At 53.6% G+C, this 27,721-nt stretch overlaps 1 protein-coding gene across 1 annotated transcript; it reads right to left on the bottom strand.

The window, feature by feature from the left end:
* Positions 1–500: 500 nt before the first annotated feature.
* LOC144951157 (choline transporter-like protein 4) lies at positions 501–27,489 on the bottom strand. The gene is made up of 21 exons (XM_078881278.1): positions 27,447–27,489; positions 24,621–24,694; positions 23,307–23,385; positions 22,874–22,958; positions 22,021–22,134; positions 21,220–21,280; positions 19,756–19,852; positions 19,068–19,151; positions 17,002–17,114; positions 16,511–16,642; positions 15,469–15,568; positions 14,261–14,353; positions 13,337–13,448; positions 11,388–11,644; positions 10,061–10,155; positions 9,294–9,397; positions 7,368–7,441; positions 6,139–6,209; positions 5,666–5,754; positions 4,576–4,660; positions 501–3,370 (listed from the first exon to the last, which is right to left on the bottom strand). Exons 3-21 carry the CDS (start codon positions 23,309–23,311, stop codon positions 3,267–3,269), a joined length of 1,875 nt encoding a protein of 624 aa, XP_078737404.1. The 5' UTR covers positions 23,312–23,385; positions 24,621–24,694; positions 27,447–27,489; the 3' UTR covers positions 501–3,266.
* Between the last annotated feature and the right edge of the window lie 232 nt (positions 27,490–27,721).

Genomic DNA, 27,721 nt, shown 5'->3' with positions numbered 1-27,721 from the left:
CGATGAAGATGGATGCTGTGGATGGTGACGACGGGCATGATTGGTAATTCCACTGAATGATGATGGTGGATTGCTTACAGTTATGATTGACAATACCGACGGCAATGATGGATCATGCAAACTATGCACTGAGCTAAACTATTTGTTTAGTTCACCCGGTAAGGCCCCACTGAGCTACGGTAGTTCTTTTTCAAAAGTGACCACGTGGCTGTCACAAATGATGGCTCAACGGAAGTGGCTCGTCATCATCATCATCGTATCATCGTCGTCATCGTTATCATCGTCATCATCATCATCATCGTATCGTCGTCATCATCGTCATCATCGTATCATCGTCATCATCGTATCATCGTCATCATCGTCATCGTCGTCGTCGTCGTTATCATCGTCATCGTCGTCGTCATCGTCGTCGTCATCGTCGTCGTCATCGTCGTCGTCATCGTCGTCATCATCCTTATCGTCGTCATCATCATCACCACCACGTGGACATTTATGACAGCCAAATACCCGAAACCGCGTGACGTTTATTCTAAATGTGGATGGGGAAAACCGGACGCCAAGGAAAAATCCACAGCAGGCGTCGGGGGTCGAACCCACGATCTCCGACATACCAGGCGAGGTAGTTAACATCTGGCCACCGTGGTACCCCAAGCAATCACAATTCATGACGAGGTCAAACGGTGTTGATGTGATGTAAAAGGTGATGGCATCTAGCCACACCGATGAATGCGGGGTGACTTTAATTTCTCGACATTGCCAGCTGCCAAAGAACGATGATTGCGTTGCTATTTACAATCATGCCGTATGTAATTTATATACGTGTGTGTGTTGGAGGAGGAGGGCTCGTGAAGGACGCCGCTACTGGGATATTGGAGGTAGTCGCCCTCCAGCAACAACGGAGGGCAGAGGAGCGACGCTCTCACAATGACGAGCGGAGCGCCGGGCGGCTAAAACACATCAAATTGGCACAGTAGGGGGCACCGGTGGTGCATCGGCCACTCATCTCAGTCAGTCGACCCATGGCACATTGCTGGGTCTGTCCCGTGACCTCCTGCCGGCGGGCGTTCGACACTTCACGTGGCCTTAAAGTGCACATGGCCTGGCACAAGCGTCGTGGTGACGTCACCGCCACTTAGTAGCGAATGGCTGTTGTTGTTGTGACGCCGTGTGTGTGACGCCGTGTGTGTGACGCCGTGTGTGTGACGCCGTGTGTGTGACGCCGTGTGTGTGACGCCGTGTGTGTGACGCCGTGTGTGTGACGCCGTGTGTATGGCGGTTGTTGTTGTTGGATTATGGGACGGTGTAATGGTTAGCGCGCTGCGCTCCGAGCCCGGCTATGACCCAACGATTCCCGCTCACAGCCACCAACACCAGGTGACGATTATCCAAACCGCTCCTGGGACTCCCCCTAGGTCGACTCGGCCTCAAGCGAGTACGTGGTGCGGTGTGTTAAATAAACATCGCGACTCGGGAAGACAGAGGTCATACCGGGTGTGGCGCTGACCCCCGGAGTGTGCCGCAGTACCGGCCTTCACCGGTGCTGCCGCTCGCCAACAACGCTCGTGCCCCAAAAGTCTGCGCGGGCTACGCAGAGGGGACCTTTAGTCTCTGATGGACAATGCACGATTGCGTCTCCAAGCACAGCGGGGAAGCGATGTGGGCACATCCGTGGTTTTACTGTCAAAATTACCAAATCGCGCAATGTCACCCACGTGTTAAATAATTGAAACTTTTAAATGTTGAAATTGTTTTTTTACTGTCGTAAGTCTGAATTAAAAGGTTAAATTGAGTGGCCAAAGCAGTGCTTGACGTTCACAAAATGAACAAACATACAAAAAAAATCGCCCATCAATAATTTAAGTTATTCAAATGCAACGCTCATCCATCTGAACATGCGAAAATATGAAATAAAATCTAAAATTTTAGGCCCTGCAAATGTGCGAAAGGTTCATTGGTAGCTCATTACTACTGATCACGAAAGACCTAACAACTATTTGCCTCCTCTTTCGGCGTATTCCCATGCAATTAAATAACCACTTGAAACTGCCGACGTGCAGATTTACGGAAACCGATAGAATGATTTGCCCGTAATTAATTCATTCGAAATCCCACTCACTCCTTTCCCTCTCGGCTCACACTCGGTCCTGCCAGCAGTCGGCAAGTGCGGGCACACGATTTGTAAACGACACGCGCGTTAAAACATCTAGCTCACACAAAAACGTGCTACCCGTGTACGAACAACAACACAAATACTAATCAGAATATGTAACATATGCACAGTTTTCCTTCCACCTCCTCTCGACTATTCCTCGCTCTCTCGCCCCCTCCTCTCCTCGTCTCTCTCCTCGTTTCTCTCTCTCATCTTCTCAGAGAGAGAGAGGTAAAAGAGGAGATACAACCAAAGAATGATTCGGAATGTGCAGGAAACCACAGAGAGACCGGGAAGCATCCAGGAATGGCGCCACCAGCAATTGCCCAAGCTCTGCCATCCTATATTGCAACGTGTGGCCAACACAACTGATTCTATACACGCGACGGGAAACCAGAGCACGTGGAGAAAATCCCACGCATGCAAGGGGATGGGGGGGGGAGATCCGCAGGTGACCCGGAGGAGAGAGAGAGACACGCAAACTCCAAATATACAGCAGCAGGCGTCAGGGTCGGGATCGAACCCACGACCTCCTGTATACCAGGCGAGGGAGTTAACATCTCGCCAGGGCGTACACAACTGTGCAACCATGGTGTTCAGTTATCCAACTCGCTGTTGGCAATATCCACCATCCGTCACCCGCCCCACCCCGTCGAGTCGGATATGCGGCGTAGTCCTCGAAAAGAAAGACAAAGGTCCCCCGTGTAGCCTGGAAAAGACTGTTGGGGTAAGTGCTGTTAGCGAGCAGCAGCACGTATGAAGGCCCGCACTGTGGCACACGAGGGGGGTGGGTGGCCAGCACAACGCGATGTTTACTACACACCGCACCGGGTACTCATTTGAGGCCGAGTCGACCTAGGGGAGGCCCAGGACCGTGATGGGTGACAGTTAAAAATCATGATAATAACAACAATAACGAATAATGTAATTAAATTGACGCGATCATTTTCGGAGGAAAGTGAGCAAGGTGGGGGGGGGGGGTTTAGCATTCACTCATCAGGGAGGAGGTGCGGGAGTGGTGGGGGCGGTTGTTGGCACACTGACACACATTGCCCAGATGAGTCCTCCCATCCTCAAGCGATCCACCGACCCCCCGTCCCCGTCCCCTTCTCCACGCCTACTTGGCCTTATTCTTATTTTTCTTGTTCAGAATCTTCATCAGCTTCTTGGACATGTAGTAGGGCTTCTCTGCGGAGCCGTCGTTCCTCTCCAGGTCATCCACTGGACGATCGCCGGCGGTAACAGTGGTGGTGACGGTGGTGGTAGTGGTGGTGGTGATGGTGGTGGTGGCGACGGTGGTGGTGACGGTGGTGGCGACGGTGGTGGCGACGGTGGTGGCCACGGTGGTGGCCACGGTGATGGCGACGGTGGTGGCGACGGTGGTGGTGGCGGTCGTGATAGTGGTGGTGGTAGTGGTGGTGGTGACGGTGGGGGTGGTGGCGATGGTGGTGGTGATGGAAACAGTTGTGGTAGTGGCGACGGCGGTGGTGTTGGCGACAGTGGTGGTGATGGTGGTGGTGGTAGTGGTGGCGACGACGGTGGTGATGGTGGTGGTGGTAAGTGGTAGTGGCGGTGATGGTGGTAGTGGTGGCGGCGACGGTGGTGACGGTGGTGGTGGTGGTGGTGACGGTAGCGGCAGTGATGGGGGCGGTTGGTAGGGAAAGGCAGAGCAGGCAGGGTTAGCGTTCAACGTCACAATCAATGACCCGGGTATGAGACAAGTTACATCGGCTACCCTTGACACACACAAAGACAAAGATCCCCCGTATAGAGCTTTTGACACACTGTTGGGGCAAGTGCTGTTAGCGAGTACTACCTATGAAGGCCTGCACGGAACACGAGGTGCATGGGTGGGTGGTTAGTACAACGCCTGGTCGCCTTTGTCTCCCTAGTGGCGATGTTTACACACCGCACCAGATACTCGTTTGAGGCCGAGTCGACCTAGGGGAGGCCGAGGAACGGTTCAGATAATCGTCACCAGTGTTGGCCGTGAGCGGGAGTCGAACTCGGGTCGCTGGGTTTGTAGCGCTGCGTGTTAACCACTACACTACCGCTCCACACACACAACTACCCTGTGACACACACACAACAACCACCGCCATTCGCCACAAAGTGGCAGTCACCACGGCACTTGTGCCAGGCTATGTGCACTTTAAGTCCATGCGGGCATGTGTGTGTGAGCACGTGCGTGTGTGTGTGCAAGCACGTGCGTGTGTGTGCGTGCGAGCGAGCGAGCGAGCGTGCGTGCGTGCGAGCGTGTGTGTTTGTGCGAGCAAGTGTGTGTGCGTGCGTGCGTGCGAGCGTGCGTGCGTGTGTGTGCGTGTGAGCACATGTGTGTGTGCGAGCGAGCGTGTGCGTGCGAGCACGTGTGTGTATGTGTGTGTGCGAGCACGTGTGCGTGCGTGTGTGTCGAGCGCAGTACTTACCGAAGCACAGGAAGAGCGTGTCGACGCACATGGAGTAGACGCTGAAGAAGCCGTGAGCGATGAGGTAGGACCCCACTATCACGGTCTGCATGGACAAAGCAACGACGACGTCAACTCGGAACACGGCGAGAGAGAGAGAAAGAGAGGGGGCAACTCGGAGAGAGAGAGAGAAAGGGGGGACTCAGAGAGAGCGTTGTGTGATGTACTAGTAAGGAATTGGCAACGTTCTGTTTACGTGACAAACCTTACTTATTGGCTGCTTCGAGTGGTGGCGGGTTTAACGACGCATTTATATATTCACGAGATCTAACCCAAAAGAACCTAGATTTGAAGCTTTCGTGACTGCAAGGATTCATACTCTTAGGTTGTTTCGGTAAAGTCACGTAGGTAAAAATTTTAAATTAATAAAAGTAAAATAAAACAAATTAAAAAATTTCACGACGTTTCGGAAGCAGCACAAGGCTTGTGTTGCTTCCGAAACGTCGTGAAATTGTTTACCTACGTGACTTTACCGAAAAAACCTAAGAGTACCAAAAGAACCTCTACTGTGGATGATATTTCATGGGACCTCCTTTGCCAGTACCAAAATATACTAATAGGATTTTTCCCCTTTTTTTGGCAACAAAACTGACCCCTTTTGCAAGGAATCATGTTTACATTAACCACAATACTCATTACTCTGATAGTGCGTTGTCTTTGAACTGTGCGCCTTTTGGCGTCATCTGGTCGAACACCATATGAGAATAGGCTCTAAAGAAAGCTGTCTCTGGTGTGGACCAATCAGTTTCAAGGACAATGCATAAATTATCAGAGTATTGTTTTTTGTTTGCATTTGACTGAAAGTATTGTGGTAAATGTAAACATGATTCCTTGCAAAAGGTGTCAGTTTAGTTGCCAGAAAAAAGGGGAAAACCCTGTGGATGATATTGGTCGCTAAATCCGTACTACTGCATGTTAAACGGATTATTTGAAATTGGGCCGCACTTTTTTGCTGAACTGCCATCCACGGCGCACGGCCTCTGCGGGGGGGGTTCCTTTACAAGCATGGTACACACGGATGGATTCAAGGATCCGCTAGCCAGTGTCTCACCAGGATGGGGATCCAGTAGTAGTTGAGCGTGGGCAGCGTCAGGTTGGGGATTTGGATGCGGTTGCTAAAGAAGAAGAACGCCAGGATTCCTGTGGGAGCGTGGAGGCGAGAGAGAGTGAGGCAATCGTCACCGCCCCTACTGACACACGCATGGGCAGGGAGAGCTGCCACTGGGGGTCCCCTAGGTGAGACCACACGCACAGCAATCATCACCCCCTACTGGCACACTCATGAGCAGGGGACAGCTGCCACTGATGATGATGGCAACAATAATTTTATGTTGACAACGAAAACATTGATAACTGTCGATGATGATGATGATGATGATGGATATTATGATGATGATGATAACAACAATGATGATATGAATGACAATGAAGACATTGATGACTGTGATGATGATGATGACGATGATGGCGACGATGGCGACGATGGCGACGATATCGACGATGGCGAAAATGATGTCCACTCACCAACACCCCCGACGACCAGGAGTTTTCCCAGGAGGAGGAGGAAGTCCGTCACTTTGTCCAGCACCAACGTCCTGTGACGACAAAGACAAAGATCCCCCGTGTAGCCCCCCACAGACCGTTGGGGCAAAGTGCCGCTCACGAGTAGCGGCAACCCATGAAGGCCGGGCACGGCACTCGAGGGGGCGGTGTGGCCAGCGACCACCCACGGCCGCCTTTGTCTTCCCCAGTGATGACGTTTACACACACACCACACCGTGCCGGGTACTTGATTAAGGCTGAATCAACCTAGGAATTTTGGACGATCGCCGTTGGCTATGGGCAGGAATAGAACTCGGGTCGCCGGGTTCGTAGTGCAGCACGCTAACCACTGCACCACCACTCTCCGCCCCCCCCCCCCGCAAATGTACGTGTCCAATACAGACAAAGACACAGATCCCTCCGTGTAGCCTTAACAGACTGTTGTGGCAAGTGCTGCTAGTCAGCACCCTATGAAGGCCTGCATGGCACACGAGGGGGTGGATGGGTGGGTGGCCAGCACCACGGTTGGGTGGGTACCGTCAAAATTCAGCCAATTGGAAGGGGCAGAAGAGTGGGGAGGGGGTGCAGGAGGGTAGGTTAGGGAGGGGGAGGGGGGGTGAATAAGGAGGAGCGCTCGCAGAAACGCGACACGTGTGCGAGCACTCATTGGCCGAGGCGGGCGCGTGACGTCACAACTGTGAGTGACGTCACAATGGGCACGTGACGTCACAATGGCCGCGTGACGTCACAACTGTGAGTGACGTCACAATGGGCGCGTGACGTCACGTTGGCCCCGTGCTAACACGCCGGCCGGGAAGAGGCACCGCGTGCCTTGACAGCAGAGCACTCCAGCCCCATTGAACGCCCCCCCCACCAACCCCGCTCCCCCTCACACCCCCCACCCTGCAGGGTGAGATATGAACTCCCTCACCTGGTATGCAGGAGGTCATCTACGCCTGCTGTATATTTGGAGTCTGCGTGTTCTCCCCACGGTCGCGTGGATTTCCCTTTCCGGGTCCTCCGATTTTTCCCCTCCGCATTTACAATCGATGTCACGCGTTTGAAGTATTTGGGTGCTGCTAGAAATGTCCACGCGATGATGATGATGAGCTACTTCCGTAGAGCTATCATTCGTGATAGCCAGTTCGCTTCTGAAAATAAGAGCTACGTAGCACATGAAATAAAATAAAGTTATAGTTTGAATTCCTCACCGCAGGATGTTCCTCATGATCAGCTTGAACGCATTCTTTGCCGACACACAGAAGTTCTTCCCGTAGATTGCGACCTGCGGAAGGGGTTGGGGGTAAGAGGGGAGAGAGGAGAGTTTCAACCATGGTCACCGGATAAAAGTTCCCACAGAACGCCAAGGGGCTGGTAGCACACGGCATACCGTGGAAGGTGTGCGAGATAAGGACATGGTGGTGGTGGTGGTGGTGCTACTGGTGGTGGTGGTTACTAATGGAACATTTGCGTCGATTAGAACCATTCAGGCTGGCATGCCCTACAATCCATCCTGGGTTTAACCGGGTTGGATTGTGTGAGGAGCTCACAAATCCTTGAAAGATCTGGACACATCCCCATCAATGAGCTCCTCCAGCAGCCAAACAGAAATCTGCCCAAGCAGCGAGAGCTAAACGGGCACGACACAGGCTGGAGAAGAGATCGACTGGTGCTGTATGGGAGGATGTGAAGCTGAGTGGATTTGCCGAAGACTGGTACCAGCAATGTCAAGTTCGGCCTCTATGGAAGAGGCTCATGAAGGACACTGCTACTGGGCAGTTGGAGGTGGTGACCAACAACACCTGAGGGCAAAGGAGCGATGCTCACAACAACGAGCGGGGCATCGGGTGGCACAGTGGGGGGGTACGGCTGGTGCATCTGTAATGTAGTAACTCGGCGGGAGACGACTTCACGGGTAACACACTCTTTATTTTATCAAACTTGGTTACAGGTGACTAACACCTACTTTGTATCTCGGGTGACGAACACCCACTTAGCTACTTGGCGACTAACGCCCACTGAGCTACTCGGATGACCAACATCCACTTAGTACTCGGGTGACAAACACCCACTTAGCTACTTGGCGACTAACGCCCACTGAGCTACTCGGATGACCAACATCCACTTAGCTACTCGGCGACTAACGCCACTGGGCTACTCGGATGACCAACATCCACTTAGTACTCGGGTGACAACCACCCACTTAGCTACTTGGCGACTAACGCCCACTGAGCTACTCGGATGACCAACATCCACTTAGCTACTCGGCGACTAACGCCACTGAGCTACTCGGATGACCAACATCCACTTAGCTACTCGGCGACTAACGCCACTGAGCTACTCGGATGACCAACATCCACTTAGCTACTCGGAGCACTAGGTCTTCAGCTCCGTCTTCGGGTCTTCAACTGGGTAACTCTCCCCGAGTGCTCTCGCGCGTCCCCCTTTATACCCCACCTGCGGACGTCGCTGCGAGCACCCACTTATTCGACCAATCGCCGGGCGCTGGCTACGATCCTCTTTTCCCACATCTCATCGTGCCTCACCACTCACTCCGCGCCGCCCGTCATCTGTCACTCCCGGCGCGCGCGTCCACACCACGCCCACAACGCGTGCCCAACCCCGCACCCCGCGCCGCCCCGTGATCCATCACTGTCACAGTCGGCGCACGTCAATACCACCACTACACATCTACTACCAGTCAATTCAGTCAGCCAACCCATGGGACCTGCTGGGTCTGTTCCACGACACTTAACGTGGCCTCAAAGTGCACCTGGGCTGGGATCAGGCACCGTGACATCACTGTCACTTCGTGGCAAATGGCGGGTATTGGTAATGGTATCTGTGCATGTTTTTGTGTATCTGTCTGCGTGTCCGTCCATGTATCTGTCCATCTGTTTGTGTGTCTGTCCACGTGTTTGTGTGTCTGTCTGTCTGTCTGCCTGTGTGCCTTTGCGTCCCATCCGTGTATCAGTCGAAATTTATAAATGGCCCAAAAATTAACTCGATTGCCATCACAAACACAACAGCAGCAACAGCGGCGATAGCGGCGACAACAAGATCACGCCCCTTTGCTGTAAACAACCGGCAGGATCCCTCTTGGAGGAGGGTCGTGGGATTTGAGGCGGGGCTCTCACCATGATGTACGCGTTCCTGTTGATGAATTTCATGATCTTCTCGAGGCACCAGAAGCAACACTTGAGACAGCACAGCAGGAACTTGAGAAAACGGTTTTGAGAACCTGAAAGGAATTGAAGGTTTCTTCAACACCATCAACAACAACATCATCATCGGCCTCTAAGTTATACACGGCACGTTGTCAAGGGCTGTACAAAGTATCCAGCAGTGGATGGATGGTGATCATGATTTCCGATGACCAATGAAGAGCGACTCTTAGAGGTTCAGTTCAAAGTGAGTGAGCAATTCCATTGCTTTGTCCGACAGCTGGTGGATTGTAGATACACCCACTCACTCACCCACTCGCTTACCCACCCACAAAACTCACTCACTCGCTCACCCACTCACCCACTCGTTGACCCACCCACTCACTCATCCACTTGCTTACCCACCCACAAACTCACTCACTCGCTCGCTCACCCATTTGCTCACCCACCTACTCACTCACCTACTCATGCACTCATTCACTCACCCACCATCTCACACGTCCACTCATGCATTCACTCACCCACCATCTCACATACCCACCCGCTCACTTACCCACTCAAGTACGCACCCACTCACCCGCCCACCTACTTGCTCACCCACTCTCATGCAACCAGGTCACTCTTGAGACTCATCTTGGTCTCGAGTTCTCCCCTGGCTGATGGAAATTAACTTGAAACGTTGAGCGTTTCGTGAAAATGAACACCGCATCGCCTCGAAATAACACCCCCGGCTGCCAGACCTTTGAGCTTGTGGTCCAGGTATTCCAAGAAGATCCGGATCATCTGAATGATGGTGATTATCAGAGCACCGAAGGCCAGAGAGCCCGTGTGGTACCTGTGGAGACAGGCACGTAACGGCTTGGTCGTCCCAATCACCAGCCACGATCAAATCCGCTGCTCGCGACGCAACGGTCCGTCCAGAAACCTGCACGCGAGCTACTTTCACTGTCGCTCTGTCTCCGATGAAGCAGCCTCCCGATTGGGAGATTCAATTTGCATGAACGACGTCATTTCACGAAACTAAAAACTAATATTTTGTTCGCTTGCTGCTCGAAGGCAGAGGGGATTCTGGTCATCGGGGTGAAGCCACAGAACCCCAACACCCACTGACCCCGCCCCTACCCCCACTGACCCCGCCCCTACCACCGCTGATCCCACCCCTACCCCCCACTGACCCCCCCTACTCCTCACTGACCCCCCTTACTCCCCACTGACCCCCCTTACTCCCCACTGACCCCCCCTTACCCCCCACTGACCGCGCCACTACCCCCCAATGATCCAGCCCCTAACCCCACTACCCCCACTGAACCCACACCTACCTCCCACTGACGCCCCCCTACCCCTCACTGACCCCACCCACCCACCACTGCCCGATCCAGCCCCACCCCGTGAGGTGTGTCCAGGGGGCAGCGTGGGGCCTAAGGAGTAAGGGGCGGGGGCTAAAGAGGAAGGGGCAGGGCCAGTGGTTGAACCTCCCTGTTGATAAAGGAAATCAAAGCGAAGAATCAACACACGTGCTGCTGCAGCAGCAGGCAGCAGCCGGCATCAACAGCTTCAGTGCCACTTATGCGGCCGCAAGCCGGCGACTTGTGATAATTGTTTGAAAAATAAGAAGAGGTTTTAGTCTTTCTGGCAATGAAACAGGTGGTGTTAAGATGTGCAATCGCCAAATAGACACCCATTTGCAAGGAATCAAGTCTGCATTAACCACACATGCAAACAAACATGCATTGTATTTGAAACTGATGGGCCTACACCAGAGACAGCCTTCTTCATGGCCTCGTGTGTTAGACCAGAAAACAACGCCAAAAGGCGAGTAATCCAAAAGGCAATGCATTTATATCTCAGGTTAGCAGTCGCAGTATATTTATTGAACTTGTTTGCCAGCATCAAAGTATGAAAGATAAGAATATTCATTGTCATCGTCGTCGTCCTCGTCATCAACATCATCATCGTTGTCCTCGTCATGATCATCGCCATCCACATCATCATCATCATCATCCACATCGTCATCATCGTTGTGATCATCAGCCAACATCATCAGCATCGTCGTCGCAACCGCCTCACCGCACGGCGCGCATGAAGGCGCGCGTGACGGGCAGCGCGGGAATGTCCCTCTTGTTGAGGGTCCAGTAGTACGAGCCGAACGCCCCCGCCAGCGAGCACTCGCCCAGCGCGAGCACGAAGTTGACGAGCCACAGGAAGGCGAAGACGTTGTAGATCTGCAGGTTGAAGAGGTTGCGCTTGAAGAGGCTGTCGTCCAGGCCATAGGTGTCGAAGACGCACTGAGCGTCCGGGCACTCGGTCGTGTTCCACTTCCATTCCTGTGCGTGGACACAAGTGGACATTGGGTCTGTGAGTGGTGGATGCTGCCTACGCTGGGCGCTGCCCATGGGTGGACACTGCCCGTGGGTGGACATTGCCCTTGGTGTACACTTTATAGCGGACGCTGCCTTGGTGGACATTGCCCATTGTTCATGGTGGTAAACGATGCCCATGGTGAACGCCACCGGTGGTGAATGGTGGAATTGTCCACCCCGGGTGGGATCAACCAACCCACTCGGCTCAAGGGCCAAGTGCTCTACCGGGCAGGTGACCTTCCCTCATGTCACACGCGGGTGGCAGCAGATAACTGTTCAATGCGTGTGTACACGTGTATGTGCACGTGTGTATGTGTACGTGCGTGTGCGCACGTGTGGGTGTGTGCTGCGGTTAGCACGCTGCGCTACAAACCCGGCAACCAGTAGTCGATTCACGCACACGGCCAACACCGGTGACGATTATTTGAGCAGGTCCTGGGCCTCCCCTAGGTCGACTAAGCCTCAAATGAGTACCTGGTGCGATGTGTAAACATCACCACTGGGGAGATAAAGGCGGCCGGGCGTGGTGTTGGCCACCCACCCCCTCGTGTGCCGTGCTGGTCTTCATAGGTGCTACTCGCTAACAGCACTTGCCCCAACAGTCTTTTTTCATCGGTTGCGTAACACTGTGTGGAAGCTACCTGGTCTGTCGCTCCACACAAAGCTTTGGTTCTTCTCGGCCATGGTCATGCCCTCCCTTCTCTATGATTGTGAAAGTGGACTCCCATTATGGAACATCTTCGTCGATTATAAACATTCAGGCTGGCCTGCCTACGATCCATCCTAGGTTTAACCAGGCTGGATTGTGTGAGGGGCTCACAAATCCTTGAAAGATCTGGACAAAGTTCCATCAGTGAGCTCCTCTGGCAGACCAGGCTGCGTTGGCTGGGTCATGTAGCCCGCATGCCCAGTCACCGCATGCCCAGTCACTGCATGCCCAGCCACCGCATGCCTGAACAGCTTTTGTTCGGCAGGATAGAGGGGGCTAAACGGGCGCGGCACAGGCTAGAGAAGAGATGGAGTGATGTGCTGCCAGAGGGGACGTGGAGCTGAGTGGACTTGCCGATGACTGGTACCAGCGGTGTCAAGATCGGCCTCTGTGGAGGAGGCTCGTGAAGGACGCTACTGGGCAGTTGGAGGCAGTCGCCCTCCAACAACAATGGAGGGCAGAGGAGCGACGCTCACAACAACGAGCGGAGCGCCGGGCAGCGAAAACGCAGCAAGTTGGCAAAGTAAGGGGCACAGGTGGTGCATCAGCCACTCATTTCAGTCGACCCAGAGCACCTGCTGGGTCTGTCCCATGACCTCCTGTCAGCGGGCGTTCGACACTTCACGTGGCCTCAAAGTGCACCTAGCCTGGCACAAGCTCCGTGGTGACATCCCCGCCACTTAGTGGTATTGGTATTGTTGTGTGCCGTAGCATACCTGGGGGGGACCGGTGGCGCAGTGGTTAGCGCACCGCGCCACGCAACCCGGCGGACCCGAGTTCGATTTCCCCGCCCACAAAAAAACAGTGGTGGACAAGCACATCCACCTCGTCCTGGGCCCTCCGTTTAGGTCGACCCAGCCCGAAATAAATACCCCGGTGCGGTGCGTGTGTAAACATCAGCGCCCTTGCGGTTGTCGTCGCTGCTGTTGTTGTTGTTGTCGACTCACGTCGTTGGGCGTGCACGGGGTGGTGTTGGTGTTCCAATCGGCGCAGGCTGGCGAGCTGTAATTGCCCGGCGACGCCACCTTGTAGGTGGCGGTGCCAGCAGTCGCCAGGTATCTGCGGGGATCGGCGGAAAACCGCTCAGGAAAATAAATAGATAAATAAATAAACACGCAGCCGGACGGCTACTCGGGGTCACTGCCCTGCCCCCCCCAACCCCCACCGGCTGAAAAGTTTTACTGCCGCGTACTTGTGGTGACCCAGGTCACTCTTGGTGCTGGGGTGGGAGGGGTAGGGCTTGTGAATGTGAATTAATGAGTGCAAACGGGTAGGTGGGTGAGTGTGCGAATGGGTGACTGAGTGAAAATGGGTGGGTGGGTGCAAATGAGTGGGTGAGGGCGACTGGGTGGGTGGGTGCGACTGGGTGGGTGGGTGAGTGTGCGAATGGGTGAGTGGGTTCAAATGGGTGGGTGAGTGTGCGAATGGGTGAGTGTGTGCGAATGGGTGGGTGGGTGAGTGTGCGAATGGGTGAGTGTGCAAATGGGTGAGTGGGTGCGAATCGGTGGGTGAGTGTGCGAATGGGTGGCTGGGTGCAAATGGGTGGGTGGGTGAGTGTGCGAATGGGTGCGAATGGGTGGGTGGGTGAGTGTGTGAATGGGTGGATGTTGTTGTGACCTGTGGAATGTGGTGGTTGAACACAGGCACGGTTGAGACGGAGTAGTCACCGACCATCATAACCATCGTAATCGCCATCGTCATCGACGCAGTAAACCGCGTGTGCAGCATGACCACCACATCCCCCCCCCCCCGCATGCGCCGTGCTAGCTAGCAGCACTTGCCCCAACAATCTGTTGGGGCAAGTGCTGCTAGCCAGCACTTGCGGGGGTGGCAGGGCCCCTTTTGTCTTTGTGGCCAGCAGTGCAGGATACAGTGCGGTGACTCCCCAGTACGCGATGCACACGGAGAGCAGGAGAAACGTCAGCACGGGGTAGAAGATGGACGACATGATGTGTCCGATGGCCCTGCAGGAACAAAGACCAAAATAACATCGTCATAATTACTATTATTAAAAGAAAAAGAGAGGACGACTCAGAGGAGGCGCCCGGAGGAGGAACCACAGCCGAGGAGCGGGGGAAGGCAGCAGCAGCCACGTGGTGGTGAGGAGACGGCGCCACCGACAATCGCCCACCAAGCTCTGTGGTCCTCTACGTATTCAGGTGTTATTGGGCTGATGAACGCGTCATTTGCACGCGTGTGGGAGCGAGAACGGAGCACCCGGAGCAAACCCACGCGCGTGTGTGCGAGAGGCGGATGGGGCACACGTTCCATTATCAACACAGAGACGGAACAGATGGAGATCAGTCCACACTGCCTTAAGACCCGCCTCCTACCTGGCTGAGCCAGGGAGGTAGTAACGGGCACCCCTCCTCTACGCCCACGGTGCGGGGAGGGAGTCACCCACGATTTACCTCCTCTCTAGTTAGGACGGAGTCGGGAAGGAATCTAAGAATAGGTTTGACCATTTCTGGCAAATGAAACAGGCGGTATTAAGATGTTGAAACACCAAACTGAGACCTTTTGCAAGGAATCCAGTCTGCATTAACCTCAGATACCTGTGGTGAGCATGCAAATAGGATTCCTTGCGCAAGGTTTCAGTTTGGTATTTCAACATCTTAACACAGCCTGTTTCATTTGCCAGAAAGAGTATAAAACCTATTCTTACATCTCTAAAATAAAATTGTGTTTGTTTTTTATGTTAATCTTGCAAAACAATTCACGTGGATAATTAGAATTCTCATAGATATATTTGAAATAGTGCGATACAAAATTAAGTTTAAAAAAAAAAACGCAAAGAGGCCCTAAATTGGCGGTGGGACGTGGACCGGATCTTTAAACGAAATCTTGAATTGCCACGCGAGAGATGACGACGAGTCTGTGTGTGCGACATCTCAGCCGGTTAGGCTCCGTCGATCCGAAGATATTTTAAGCGTCCAAGATTCTGAAAGAGTGTCATTAAAACGGACAATAGGGGCAACTGCAATCAAAGTGTGCAGTCCCGGCGTGTGACGATAAAACAGGCCCTCCGTTTGCGGAGATTTCACGCGCGAGCATCCGCCCAAGGACGGTGGGGCGTCACCTGCTGGCCTCCTGGATGAGGGCGATGGCGATGAGGATCCTCTTGCGCAGGAAGATGAGCACCAGCAGGATGACGACCTCCACGATGCACAGGATGATGACTGCGGACAGAAACGAGGAAAGAGATCGCGAACGCGCAAGAAGGGGGGGGAGGGGGTGGGACGCTGCCTTTCTGTCGACAGCGCGGATGCGTAGCGGATGTGTAGCGGCAACTCTGCTACACGTCGTTACACGCCCAATGTGTTACGACAGCGTCTACGACACATCAGATGTGTAGCAACACATCTGCTACACGCCCGAAGTGTAGCGGACGCGACGCCGTCTCTCGACGTCACGCTCGATGGAGTCGTCGCCGTGGCCGCCGATGATGAATAATTTCAACGACGATGTCTTTTGTTCTAATGTATCTCAAAGTACCCCCCCCGAGATCAATGTATGTGTGTATATCTTCGTCTTTGCTGAACTTATTTCGCACTAGCGTACGTAGCCAAACGTGCCAATCGGAGGTGCGGGGGAAGGATAAACGGACTAAACACAAAGAACAGTTGTAGTGAAATGAGTTTGTCAATCTAAACGATGATGATGACGATGATGATGATTTTAAAGTGCCATAGCTCGCAGTGGCTTCCTAATATCGAAAGGAAAGAGCATTCCAGGCGGCCAATGAAGTGCATCATCCTCGCAGCAGTGGCTTTTAGCTTGCCATCGAACAAAGGCGGTCACGACATGGCACACTTTCGGATGCGCTGTAAAGTGACACTCATGAGGATGATAATGATTTATGGCTCATTAGACAATGGTGGTGGTGGTGATGACAATGGTGGTGGTGACGGTGGTGGTGATGGTGGTCGTAGTGGTGATGGTGGTCTTGGTGGTGGTGACGATGGTGGTAACGTGGCGATGGTGGTGCAAATGATGGTGATGACGACTCAACAGATGATAATGATGATAAATCAATAGCTAATGGTGATAATAATGACGACGATCATGATGATAACAAACTAGGCCACTTCTGTCGCTACTGACGGTGACGATGAACTTACTGAATGCAAGCCACGTCTGCCGGAGCTGGAGGTAAATGCGGAAGTCCGTCTGCACCCCCAGGTCGGTCACGGTCTGGTCCGCTCCAGGTTTTCCGCTGAGATTCACGTACTCCCACGAGCAGTGGAAGATGCCTACGCACACACGCAAAGACAAAGATCCTCCGTATAGCCTTAACAGACGGTGGGGGCAAGTGCTGTTAGCGAGTAGCGTGGGTGGCCAGCACAAAGCCCGGCCGCCTTTGTCTCCCGAGTGGCGATTTTACACACCGCACCAGGGACTCATTTGAGGCCAAGTCCACCTAGGGTAGGCCCAGGACGGGTTCAGATAATCGTCACCGGCGTTGGCCGGGAGTGAGAATCGAACCCGGGTCGCCAGGTCGCCGGGTTCGTAGCGCAGCACGCTGACCGCTACAAAACCGCTCTTCATACGGGGACACGCAGTGACACGTGGGGACATGCGGGGACACACAGGGACACGCGCACTCTCTCACCGTAAGCTCCGGCCACGAGCACGCCGACGATGATGACCCAGATGAGCACGGGCGCCGTGAAGCGAAGGAGCAACAGGAACAGGAGGCTGACCACCATCGCGATGGCCAGACCACTTTGTAGACAAATAACACACAGCGGCCCACGCTCATCAACATCTTCATCATCGTCGTCGTCGTTATCGTCGTCATCGTCGTCATCATCGTCATCGTCGTCATCATCGTCATCGTCGTCATCATCGTCATCGTCGTCATCGTCGTCATCGTCGTCATTGGCATCATCATCAGCACCATCATCATCGTCATCATCATTATCGTCATCGCCATTCGACATGGCCCAGCGGGTGCGCGCTCGGCCCTCATTGCCGAGGGACATCCCTCGAGGTGTAAACGTCTCGTCTACTGTGAGCGACTCCAGGATGTGTGAAGCTCAAGACAAAGATTCTCCCGCCACGTGTAGCCTTGAACAGACTGTCGGGGCAAGCGCTGTTCACGAGAAGCACCTATGAAGGTCGGCACGGCGCACGAGGGGGTGGTGTGGCCAGCACCACGCCCGGCCGCCCTTGTCGCCCCACGGTTGTACACTATACCAGGTACACTTTTTTTGGGGCTAAGTCGACTTAGGGAAGGCCCAGGATCGGTTCAGATAACCGTCACCGGTGTTGGCCGTGAGCGGAGAATCGAAAGGTGAACCCGGCAAGCCGAGTTCGATTCCCACTCGCGTCCACCAAGAACCGGTGATGAAATATACGAGCCAGTCACGGGGTCTCCCCTAGGTTGACTCGGCCTCAAATGAGAAGCTGGTGCGAAGAGAGAGAGACACAGGCTCTAAATATACAGCAACAGCAGGCGTCAGGGTCGGGATCGTACCCACGACCTCCTGTATACCGGGCGAGGTAGTTAACATCTCCTAGCCACCTGCGATGACGAATGGAATGCCGCTGGCTATGCGACAGGCAATGCCGGCACGACCGGCACTACATCTGGCAGATCACTTCATGGGGATCACACTGCCACGCACAGCGGTAGCACCCCCCGCCCCGCCACCTCCCCTCCCTACTGTTAAAACAGAGACACAGACTCACACAGAGACCCGTAGACTCACTCACGCAGAGACCCGTAGACTCACTCACACAGAGACCCGTAGACTCACTCACACAGAGACCCATAGACTCACTCACACAGAGACCCGTAGACTCAATCACACAGAGACCCGTAGACTCACTCACGCAGAGACCCATAGACTCACACAGAGACCCATAGACTCACACAGAGACCCATAGACTCACTCACACAGAAACCCGTAGACTCACTCACACAGAGACCCATAGACTCACTCACACAGAGACCCGTAGACTCACTCACACAGAGACGCGTAGACTCACACAGAGACCCGTAGACTCACACAGAGACCCGGAGACTCACACAGAGACCCGTAGACTCAATCACACAGAGACCCGTAGACTCACTCACGCAGAGACCCATAGACTCACACAGAGACCCATAGACTCACACAGAGACCCATAGACTCACTCACACAGAAACCCGTAGACTCACTCACACAGATACCCATAGACTCACTCACACAGAGACCCGTAGACTCACTCACACAGAGACGCGTAGACTCACACAGAGACCCGTAGACTCACACAGAGACTCGTAGACTCACACAGAGACCCGTAGAATCACTCACACAGAGACCCACAGACTCACTCACGCAGAGACCCATAGACTCACTAATACAGAGACCCATAGACTCACACAGAGACCCGTAGACTCACTCACACAGAGACCCATAGACTCACTCACACAGAGACCTGTAGACTCACTCACACAGAGACCCGTAGACTCACTCACACAGAGGCGCGTAGACTCACACAGAGACCCGTAGACTCACACAGAGACCCGTAGAATCACTCACATGGAGACCCGTAGACTCACTCACACAGAGACCCACAGACTCACTCACACAGAGACCCGTAGACTCACTCACACAGAGACCCACAGACTCACACAGAGACCCACAGACTCACGCGTTCCCAATCATCGTCACCTCCAGTCCAACTCACATCAGGATCCAGTGCCAGGATTTTGCGAAGTCCTCAAAGACTCTCATCCCGACTTGCCTTGCATCCAGTAGCCCCACAACCCCCCTGCACGCTCACACAGAGGGGAAGGCAGGTAAAGGCGCAGCCCTGCAAGTGCCCGGATCAAGCCACACTGCTGGCAGGAGGCGCCTCCACCAGACGTGGCTCTCGGGACGGGACGGTATTATGGCAGAGGTGGGGACATACCCACACTTTACCCCACCACAGGTGACCTGTGGATCATTTACAGTGCCCAGGTTGACTCATTAACAAACCTCACTCAAGTCACCCACCCACCACAATCCACCCACCCACCACACCACAATCCACCCACCCCCACTACACCCACCTCACTCCACTCCATCCACCACCCTGCACCACCCTGCACCACCCTACACCACCCTACACCACCCTGCACCACCCTGCACCACCCTACACCACCCTACACCTCCCTGCACCACCCCGCACCACCCCGCACCACCCCGCACCACCCCGCACCACCCCACACCACCCCGTACCACCCTGCACCACCCTGCACCACCCTGTACTACCCTGCACCACCCTGCACCACCCCGCACCACCCCGTACCACCCTGCACCACCCCGTACCACCCTGCACCACGCTACACCACCCTGCACCACCCTGCACCACCCGGCGTCCCGGGACCCACTTGGAGGCGGAGAGGAAGTTGCCCGCGGGCACGGAGCTGTTGGGGATGTAGACGCCCGTCGAGTTGCTGGTGAGCTTCGGGAAGCAGCGGTTCAGGACTGGGTCGGGAAACGATAGCAGGAGCAACAGCAGTGTCAGCAGCAGTAGTGACAACAGGAGCAGCAGGAGCAGTGTTAGCAGCAGTAGCAGCAGTAGCAGTAGCAGTGACAGCAGCAGGAGCAGCGTCAGCAACAGTAGTGACAACACGAGCAGCAGGAGCAGTGTTAGCAGCAGTAGCAGCAGTAGCAGCAGCAGTAGCAGTGACAGCAACAGTAGTCACAACAGTAGCAGCAGCAGTAGCAGTGACAGCAGCAGTAGTCACAGCAGGAGCAGCAGCAGTAGCATTGACAGCAGCAGTAGTCACAGCAGTAGCAGCAGCAGTAGCAGTGACAGCAGCAGCAGTGACAACAGGAGCAGCAGCAGCAGTGTCAGCAGCAGTAGTCACAGCAGGAGCAGCATTAGCAGTGTCAGCAGTAGTAGTGGCAGCACGAGCAGCAGCAGGAGCAGTAACATCAGCATTAGCAACAGCAACAGCAGCAACAGCAGCAGCATAAAACGACGAATGTTGTGACTGGTATTTAGTTTGGCTTGGGTGAGACGGTCACGCAGGTAGGTAGGGAGGTGGAGGAGGGGGGGGAGTTAAATCCACAATCCAACTCAGAAATACACCATTATCACATCAACAGCATCATCTTGACCAGTGTGGAAGAGTAGGCCAAGCAACCTATGGGCAGATGGGCTCTCTCTAGAGCTCCCTCCAGCGGAGGCCCTTCCACCAGCAGTGGCTTTGGCCAGTAATTGCAGCGCTGCGCCTTTAACTTCAACTACACCAAGTGCTTGCGAGCATTTCCCTTCGTGGGGAGCGGTGGCGCAGTGGTTAGCGTCCCGCTCCGCGAACCCGGTGGCCCCGATGGTCAATTAGCGCCGAGTGACGATAATCTGAACCACAGCCTCCCCTAGGTCGACTCAGCATAAACCTCACCGCTTGGGAGACAAAGGCGGCCGGGCGTGTTTGCTGGCTATACCACCCCCTCGTGTGCCACAGTGCCGGCATTCAAAGGTGCTGATCGCTAGCGGCACTTGCCCCAACAGAATCTGCTTGAGGCTACACGGGGGCGGGGAATCTTTGTCTTTGTCCTGCCACTGATGGACCAAGTCCAAACCCTCTGTCTTCATACTATTATTACGATTAATGTTGCTATTGTTACCACTATTACTACGATTAATGTTGCTATTGTTATCACTATTTTTACTATGGGCATCCCAGGGTGGGTGGTTTCATGGAAAAGCATGCGTATCTCAAAAAAGTTGCGTTACGTCAAAAGCAATTTAGGGGAATTCAGTCACACGCACAGACATAGTCGCGTATATCATCCTAACATATTATAGTTGCAAAGGACTGCAGAGGAGGAAGGCAGGAACTCACACGGCTCGCTTGCAACGAGGTAGTAGGCACATTCCCCATCTTGAATGATCTGAATGGGGTTCTGCAATGGACGGGCAAGAGGGGATGTCGCACCGATTGGAGATTAATCACCAGGGTGCGAGGCAGTGCTGCAACATCACCGACCGGCACGGCGCACGAGGGGGTGGAGTGGTCAGCACCACACCCGGCCGCCTTTGTCTCCACGCATCGCACCAGGTTTCCATTCAAGGCCAAGTCGACCGAGGGGAGGCGCTGGGCCGTCACTGGGAATCGAACTCGGGGTCGCCGGGTTCGTGGCGTCTCCGCTCGTTCACCGCGTCAACCACGCGAATCTCCGCTCCTTCACCGTGTCACCCCCGCGGGTCTCCGCTCCTTCAATGTATCACCCCCGCGGGTCTCCGCTCCTTCACTGTATCGCCCACGCGAATCTCCGCTCCTTCACCGTGTCACCCCCGCGGGTGTCCGCTCCTTCACTGTATCGCCCACGCGGGTCTCCGCTCCTTCACCGTATCACCCAAAAGGGTTTCCGCTCATTCACTGCGTCACCCACGCGGGTCTCCGCTCATTCATCGCGTCACCCACGTGGGTCTCCGTTTGTTTACTGTGTGGCCCATGCGCGTCTCCCCTCGTTCACTGTGTTCGTGCGACGTCAGTGATATAGCTCGGCTTCTGCAGTGACAAAACCACCTGGCCGCTCTCTGAGCCGTGGCCCTGGTACAGCCCTGGTACGGCTCGGATGTGCCAGTGGAGAAGAGGAACCGCAGTGTGGCGAGGGCGGACACGTGGTTGTGTGCGAGTCACCTTCGTGGTTGTGGTGAGGTTGACGCTGCAGTACTCCTGAATGAATACGTCAGCGGGTGCGAGCGAGACACTTGTCGGTACCCAGTTGGTTTGTGGACATTCCTTCACGCATATCTGAAAAGGACAAGGCGTAGACCCCGTTTCAGCCATTCCAGAATATATATATTTTTTGTTATTCGTAAAATTGTAATGAGCACTTGAGTCCCAACAATATTTTTTTTTTACGGCGATGATGCTGCTGTTGCTGCGTGATCCCAATTTAAGCGATTTGCTGGCAACCCTTTCAGCATTGTTGGTATGGTTGGCCAATACCGGTTACACTCTGCGGTTTTATTTGGCTATGGAAGGAAGCCGGAGATGCCCAGAGGAATTCCGTGTAGAACACGTAAAGAACATACAGTCTACACACACTCACAGACGCACACTTACATGCTCACAACTCTGCAGAACAGAGAGCGGGGGTGGGGGGGAGGTCATACAAACGCCGCACAGAAAGGGCGACCGAGTCGGGGAATCGAACTCAGGCCCCTGCTCGCTGTGAGGAGCGAGCGTCACCACCGCATCACCACCATCCCGATGTCGCGATTCACAGCACACACGGTGATCCAGCTATAGGTGACGCACGAGGATGTGCGAGGATGTGTGACGTCACAGTGGGGTGACATCACTCACAGGGGGGGGGGGCAACATCACAGGGCGGTGAAATCACAGGGCGGGTCACGTCACAGTGCGGTTGCGTCACAGGGTCTTGTTATCACATGGCGGGGAAGTCACATGGCGGTGACGTCACGGGGCGGTGATGTCACGGGGCGGCGACGTCACATGGGGGTGATGGGGGGGGAGCCCTCGTCACCTGCTTGGTAGGACACTGCATGGTGACGGTGATTGCGCTCGTCGCACACTTGAGGATGTCCAGGTAGAAGAGGTACGGCTTTTCACTGCATGAGGACACGCGGGGTGGGGGAGGGGGGGTGGTGGAGACGCGGGGGGAGGAGGAGATACCAAGGAGACGGGCGGGGGGGGAGATGCCGAGAAGATGCGGGGTGTAGACACGTGGGTGGGGTGGAGGTATGGAGGAGGCCGGCGGTGAGAGATGCGGTGGGGTGGGAGGGGGCGGGGAGAGAGACGGAGGAGACGCAGGGGATTAGCGAAGGGGGTCGAGGCCCCGTGCTCAAGCCGAGGGGGCGAAACCCGAGAAATGTGCGGCGTCACTGGTCACGTTGTGGGGAGAAACTGTGGAGTGCCGCGTGATGCCGCTCGCCCGGCTGCCCGTCTCCTTCGCCGACCTCATGGAGCCGATGCCGCAGAAGCGACCGGCGCTGTCGACGGGGTACAAGACCTTCCGCGGGTCGCCGTTCAGCCAGGCTGGTGGGGGTCACAACAAAGACGCCGGTAATTAGCGACAATGTGGGGGGTCACAACAAAGACGCCGCGTGGCGGCACGGCAAACCGCTAATTGGCGACAGTGACGACGACGACGATGATGGAGATTTACACTATGAGACATCTCCTTTACCAGTGGCAAAATATAGTAATAGGTTTTTACCCTTTCAACTGGTACAAAACTGACACCTTTATACAAGGCATCATGTTTGCAATAACCACAACACAAGCAGCCAAAATGCAAATAAATAAAAAACAACTCTGATGATGATAATGATATGCACTGTCCTTGAAGTTGATTGGTCCACACCCGAGACAGCTTTTCTTAGAGCCTAGTCTCCATTGGTGTTGGACCAGATGACGCCAAAAGGCTGTCTCGGGTGTGGACCAATCAACTTCAAGGACAGTGCATATCATTATCGTCATCAGAGTTGTTTCTTTTTGTTTGCATTTTGACTGCTTGTGTTGTGGTTATTGCAAACATGATGCCTTGTATACAGGGGTCATTTTTGTACCAGTTGAAAGGGTAAAAACCTATTACTAGATGATGGAGATGATAAACTAAAACGACTAAAACTATTTTATTTACTTACCAGGTGAGGCTCCATTAAGCTACGTGAGCTCTCTTTCAGAAGCGACCAGCCTGGCTATCACAAATGATCATTGTGCGGACATTTAGAGCGGCCAAATACGATTAAATGCACGGCGTTGATTTTAAATGTGGACGGGCACAAACCAGAGGACCCGGGGAAAAAATTCAACGCGACCACGGGGAGAGAGAGACGCGAATTCCAAATATACAGCAGCAGGCGTCAGGGTCGAGATTGAACCCACGACCTCCTGTATACCAGGCGATGTAATTAACATCTCGCCACCTTGTCTCCCATAATCATCATGATGAAGATCATCATCATCTTAATGATGATTATGAAGATGCAGTAGAAGTAACCCTACTCGATGAGTGGATGGATATTCACGGGCTCATATGACAATCACAAATGATTATGTTTGGAAGATTGATGATGATGATGATGTCAGTGACTCTTGCCAGATGATGATGACAATGACGACGTTGGTACAGGCATTGATAGTGATGATGATGATGATGATTACTGATGGTACAAGCGAAGGTAATGATGGTGATAATGATGATGATGACGATTACGATGATGATTACAATGATGGCAATGAGAAGACCAAAGATAACAGAGACTCACCCAAAACACCAACGATGATGTAGCCGGCGATGACGAGGATGAAGAGGACACAGCAGATGATGTCCGTGCATCCCCTAGCGCACAGACAAAGGCCGATATGCCCATCGATAGAGTGCATGGGGTGTTAACCGGGGCGGCCACTTGGGCTCGAACCGCGATCCTCTCCCAAGGGGAAGAAAACGCGTCACTCATTGTCCACGTGATCCACGGACATCCACCCAACCACACACCCACCCACCCAACCACACACCCACCCACCCAACCACACACCCATCCAACCACACACCCACCCACCCAACCACACACCCACCCACCCACGTACCCAACCACACACCAATGCACCCACCCACCAAACCACACCCACCCTCCAACCCACTGACCCACCCTCCAAACCACCGACCCACCCACCCACGCTCAAATACACTCACCCACCCATCGAGCGATACACCAACCCACCCACCAACGCACCTACCCACTCAACTAGACACACACCCACGCACAAATACACCTACCCACCCAACTACACCTACCCACCCAACTACACCTACCCACCCAACTACACACCCACACACTAACCCATCCACCCGGCTATTTTATGCAAAACCACAATCCTGGCATCAGTTTTGCCTAGTGCTGGGGGGCGAGATGGCGTCACGCTCGTCGCATACCAGCAGCGTTCCAATCTTCATGTTTCTCTCTTCCTTGTTTGGGGTTGGGGGGGCTACGGAGGCAACGTCGTGTTTGCTGTGACGATGTCCGTGTGTGCGTGTGTGCATGTGTGCGTGCTGTGCAGTGGGGAGCGGTGGTGTAGCAGTTAGCGCTACGCTGCGCCATGAACCTGGCGTCCCGGGTTCGAAACCCGCTCAGGGCCAACTCCCGTGACGACTATCTGAATCGGTCCCGGGCCTCGACTAGGTCGACTCAGCCTCAAATGAGTAACTGGTGCTATGTGTAAACATCGTCACTAGGGAGACAAAGGCGGCCGGGCGTGACGTTGGCCACCCACCCCCTCGTGTGCCATGTCGGCTTTTATAGGTGCTACTCGCTAACAGCACTTGCCCCTACAGTCTGTTAAGGCTACACGGGGGTCTTTCCGTGTTCGTGGCACCCTCAGCATCACCATCACTAACATCGTGGTCTTTCCACTGCTGGATGAACGATGGTAAAATCCACACGGTGACGACGACAACGCCTCTCTAACTTGCGGGCGGAAGTCGCGCGTCCGCCCGTGCTCCTCTGCGCAGTTTTGGTGTGCCTATGTTTGTCTCTCTCTATGTATCTCTGTGATATCTGTCTCTACTTATATGTCTGTCTATATGTCTCTGGTTCTGTGTTTTATCTCTCTCTCAAATTTAGCATTCTCAGGAAGAACGTAATCAACCAGGTAGGGTGTTGACTGTTATGTTATCCGACTCTCTGTTGTATTACATTACATTTCTAAGTATACTAGATTTGTGTTTCTATTTAATTTATACCTGATGATGATTGCTTGTGTTGCAATAGAAACGTCGTATGCCAGTATTTAATTGTATTTATTATGTTATCTTGATACGTGACTTTACCGAAAGAACCAAAGAATAATCCTCACTCTGACCTCACTCCCTTACCTTGTTCACCGACTCTCACTCCCTGAGTTCACCTCCTCCCATACCCTGCTCATGTTTGGACCTTCATTTCTCAACCACACTCACTGACTATATCTCTCTGACTCTCACTCCCTCCATAGCTTTACTCTTCAATCCTCACTCTGACCTGAATTTGGAGCTTTCGTGACTGCAGGAATTATTCTTTGGTTCTTTCGGTAAAGTCAAGTATCAAGATAAAATAATAAATAAAATGCTAGCATACGACGTTTCGATTGCAACACAAGCAATCATCATCAGGTATAAATTAAATAGAAACGCAAATCTAGTATACTTAGAAATGTAATGTAATACAACAGAGTCGGATAACATAACAGTCAACACCCTACCTGGTTGATTACGTTCTTCCTAAGACTGCTAAATTGATCTCTCTCTCAAATTTAGCATTCTCAGGAAGAACGTAATCAACCAGGTAGGGTGTTGACTGTTATGTTATCCGACTCTCTGTTGTATTACATGGCATTTCTAAGTATACTAGATTTGTGCTTCTATTTCATTTATACCTGATGATGATTGCTTGTGTTGCAATCGAAACGTCGAATGCTAGTATTTAATTTATTATTTTCTCTTTATACGTGACTTTACCCAAAGAACCAAAGAGTAATTCCTGCAGTCACGAAAGCTCCAAATTAAGTACGACCAACGTGCTTTGATCGGTGTCTATCAATGGGGTTACCGGAGTCCGTGTGCCACGGCAGGCTAACACAGCGCATCTAAAATTAGGCGACGGACCGAGGCACGCACGCATGAATCATCTGTTTAATCAGCAGAGCACCTCTACTGCAGTGAGCAAATCGTGAGTCGGTCGATTCATCAATCGCGGGATTCGTTCTCTCGACCATCCGTGACCCCCCCCCCCGCCCCCCCGATGGGAGGAAGGAGCGCTCGCAAGCGGCGTCGACGAGGATGTTGGAGATCGCGACGGGTCGACGTTTCACCGATTCGCTCGAATCGCTCGCCTGCCGACCATCGGCCAGTCGCCTCCGTGTCACTCTGCTATCGCTACTAGCGCGCCGGCGAACTGGCCGTGGCTCAGTATGAGATGTGGCGTTGGGGGTACGAACACCGGCACCGCTCTCGATAGTCGCTCACTAACACCGCCTGCCCTGCACATTCTGTAGAGGCAACAGAGGGAGCAGAGGGATCGTGTCAGAGGGCACACACACGTGTTGCTTGAACTCACCTTTTCGATACCGGACCTTTGAAACTGGGGTCATGTTTGTTTGGCTCTCCTGAACAAAACAAAAACACGCACAATCACCACCGTCGTCGTAAGTGATCAATCACCATGTCGTCATCATTAGTCTTTGATCGTCCCTTGATTACCATCAACGTTAACATCACAGTGGAACACGCCATCTGTTCGATTACTCATCCATTCACTCACTCATCTGCCAACTCATTCATCCGCTCACTCACTCACTCACTTATCCGCTCACTCGCTCACCCACCCACTCA

Source organism: Lampetra fluviatilis, chromosome 61, assembly GCF_964198595.1.
Source record: "Lampetra fluviatilis chromosome 61, kcLamFluv1.1, whole genome shotgun sequence".
In the NCBI taxonomy this organism is placed as follows: domain Eukaryota; kingdom Metazoa; phylum Chordata; class Hyperoartia; order Petromyzontiformes; family Petromyzontidae; genus Lampetra; species Lampetra fluviatilis.
This window is presented reverse-complemented; position numbering and strand designations above follow the sequence as displayed.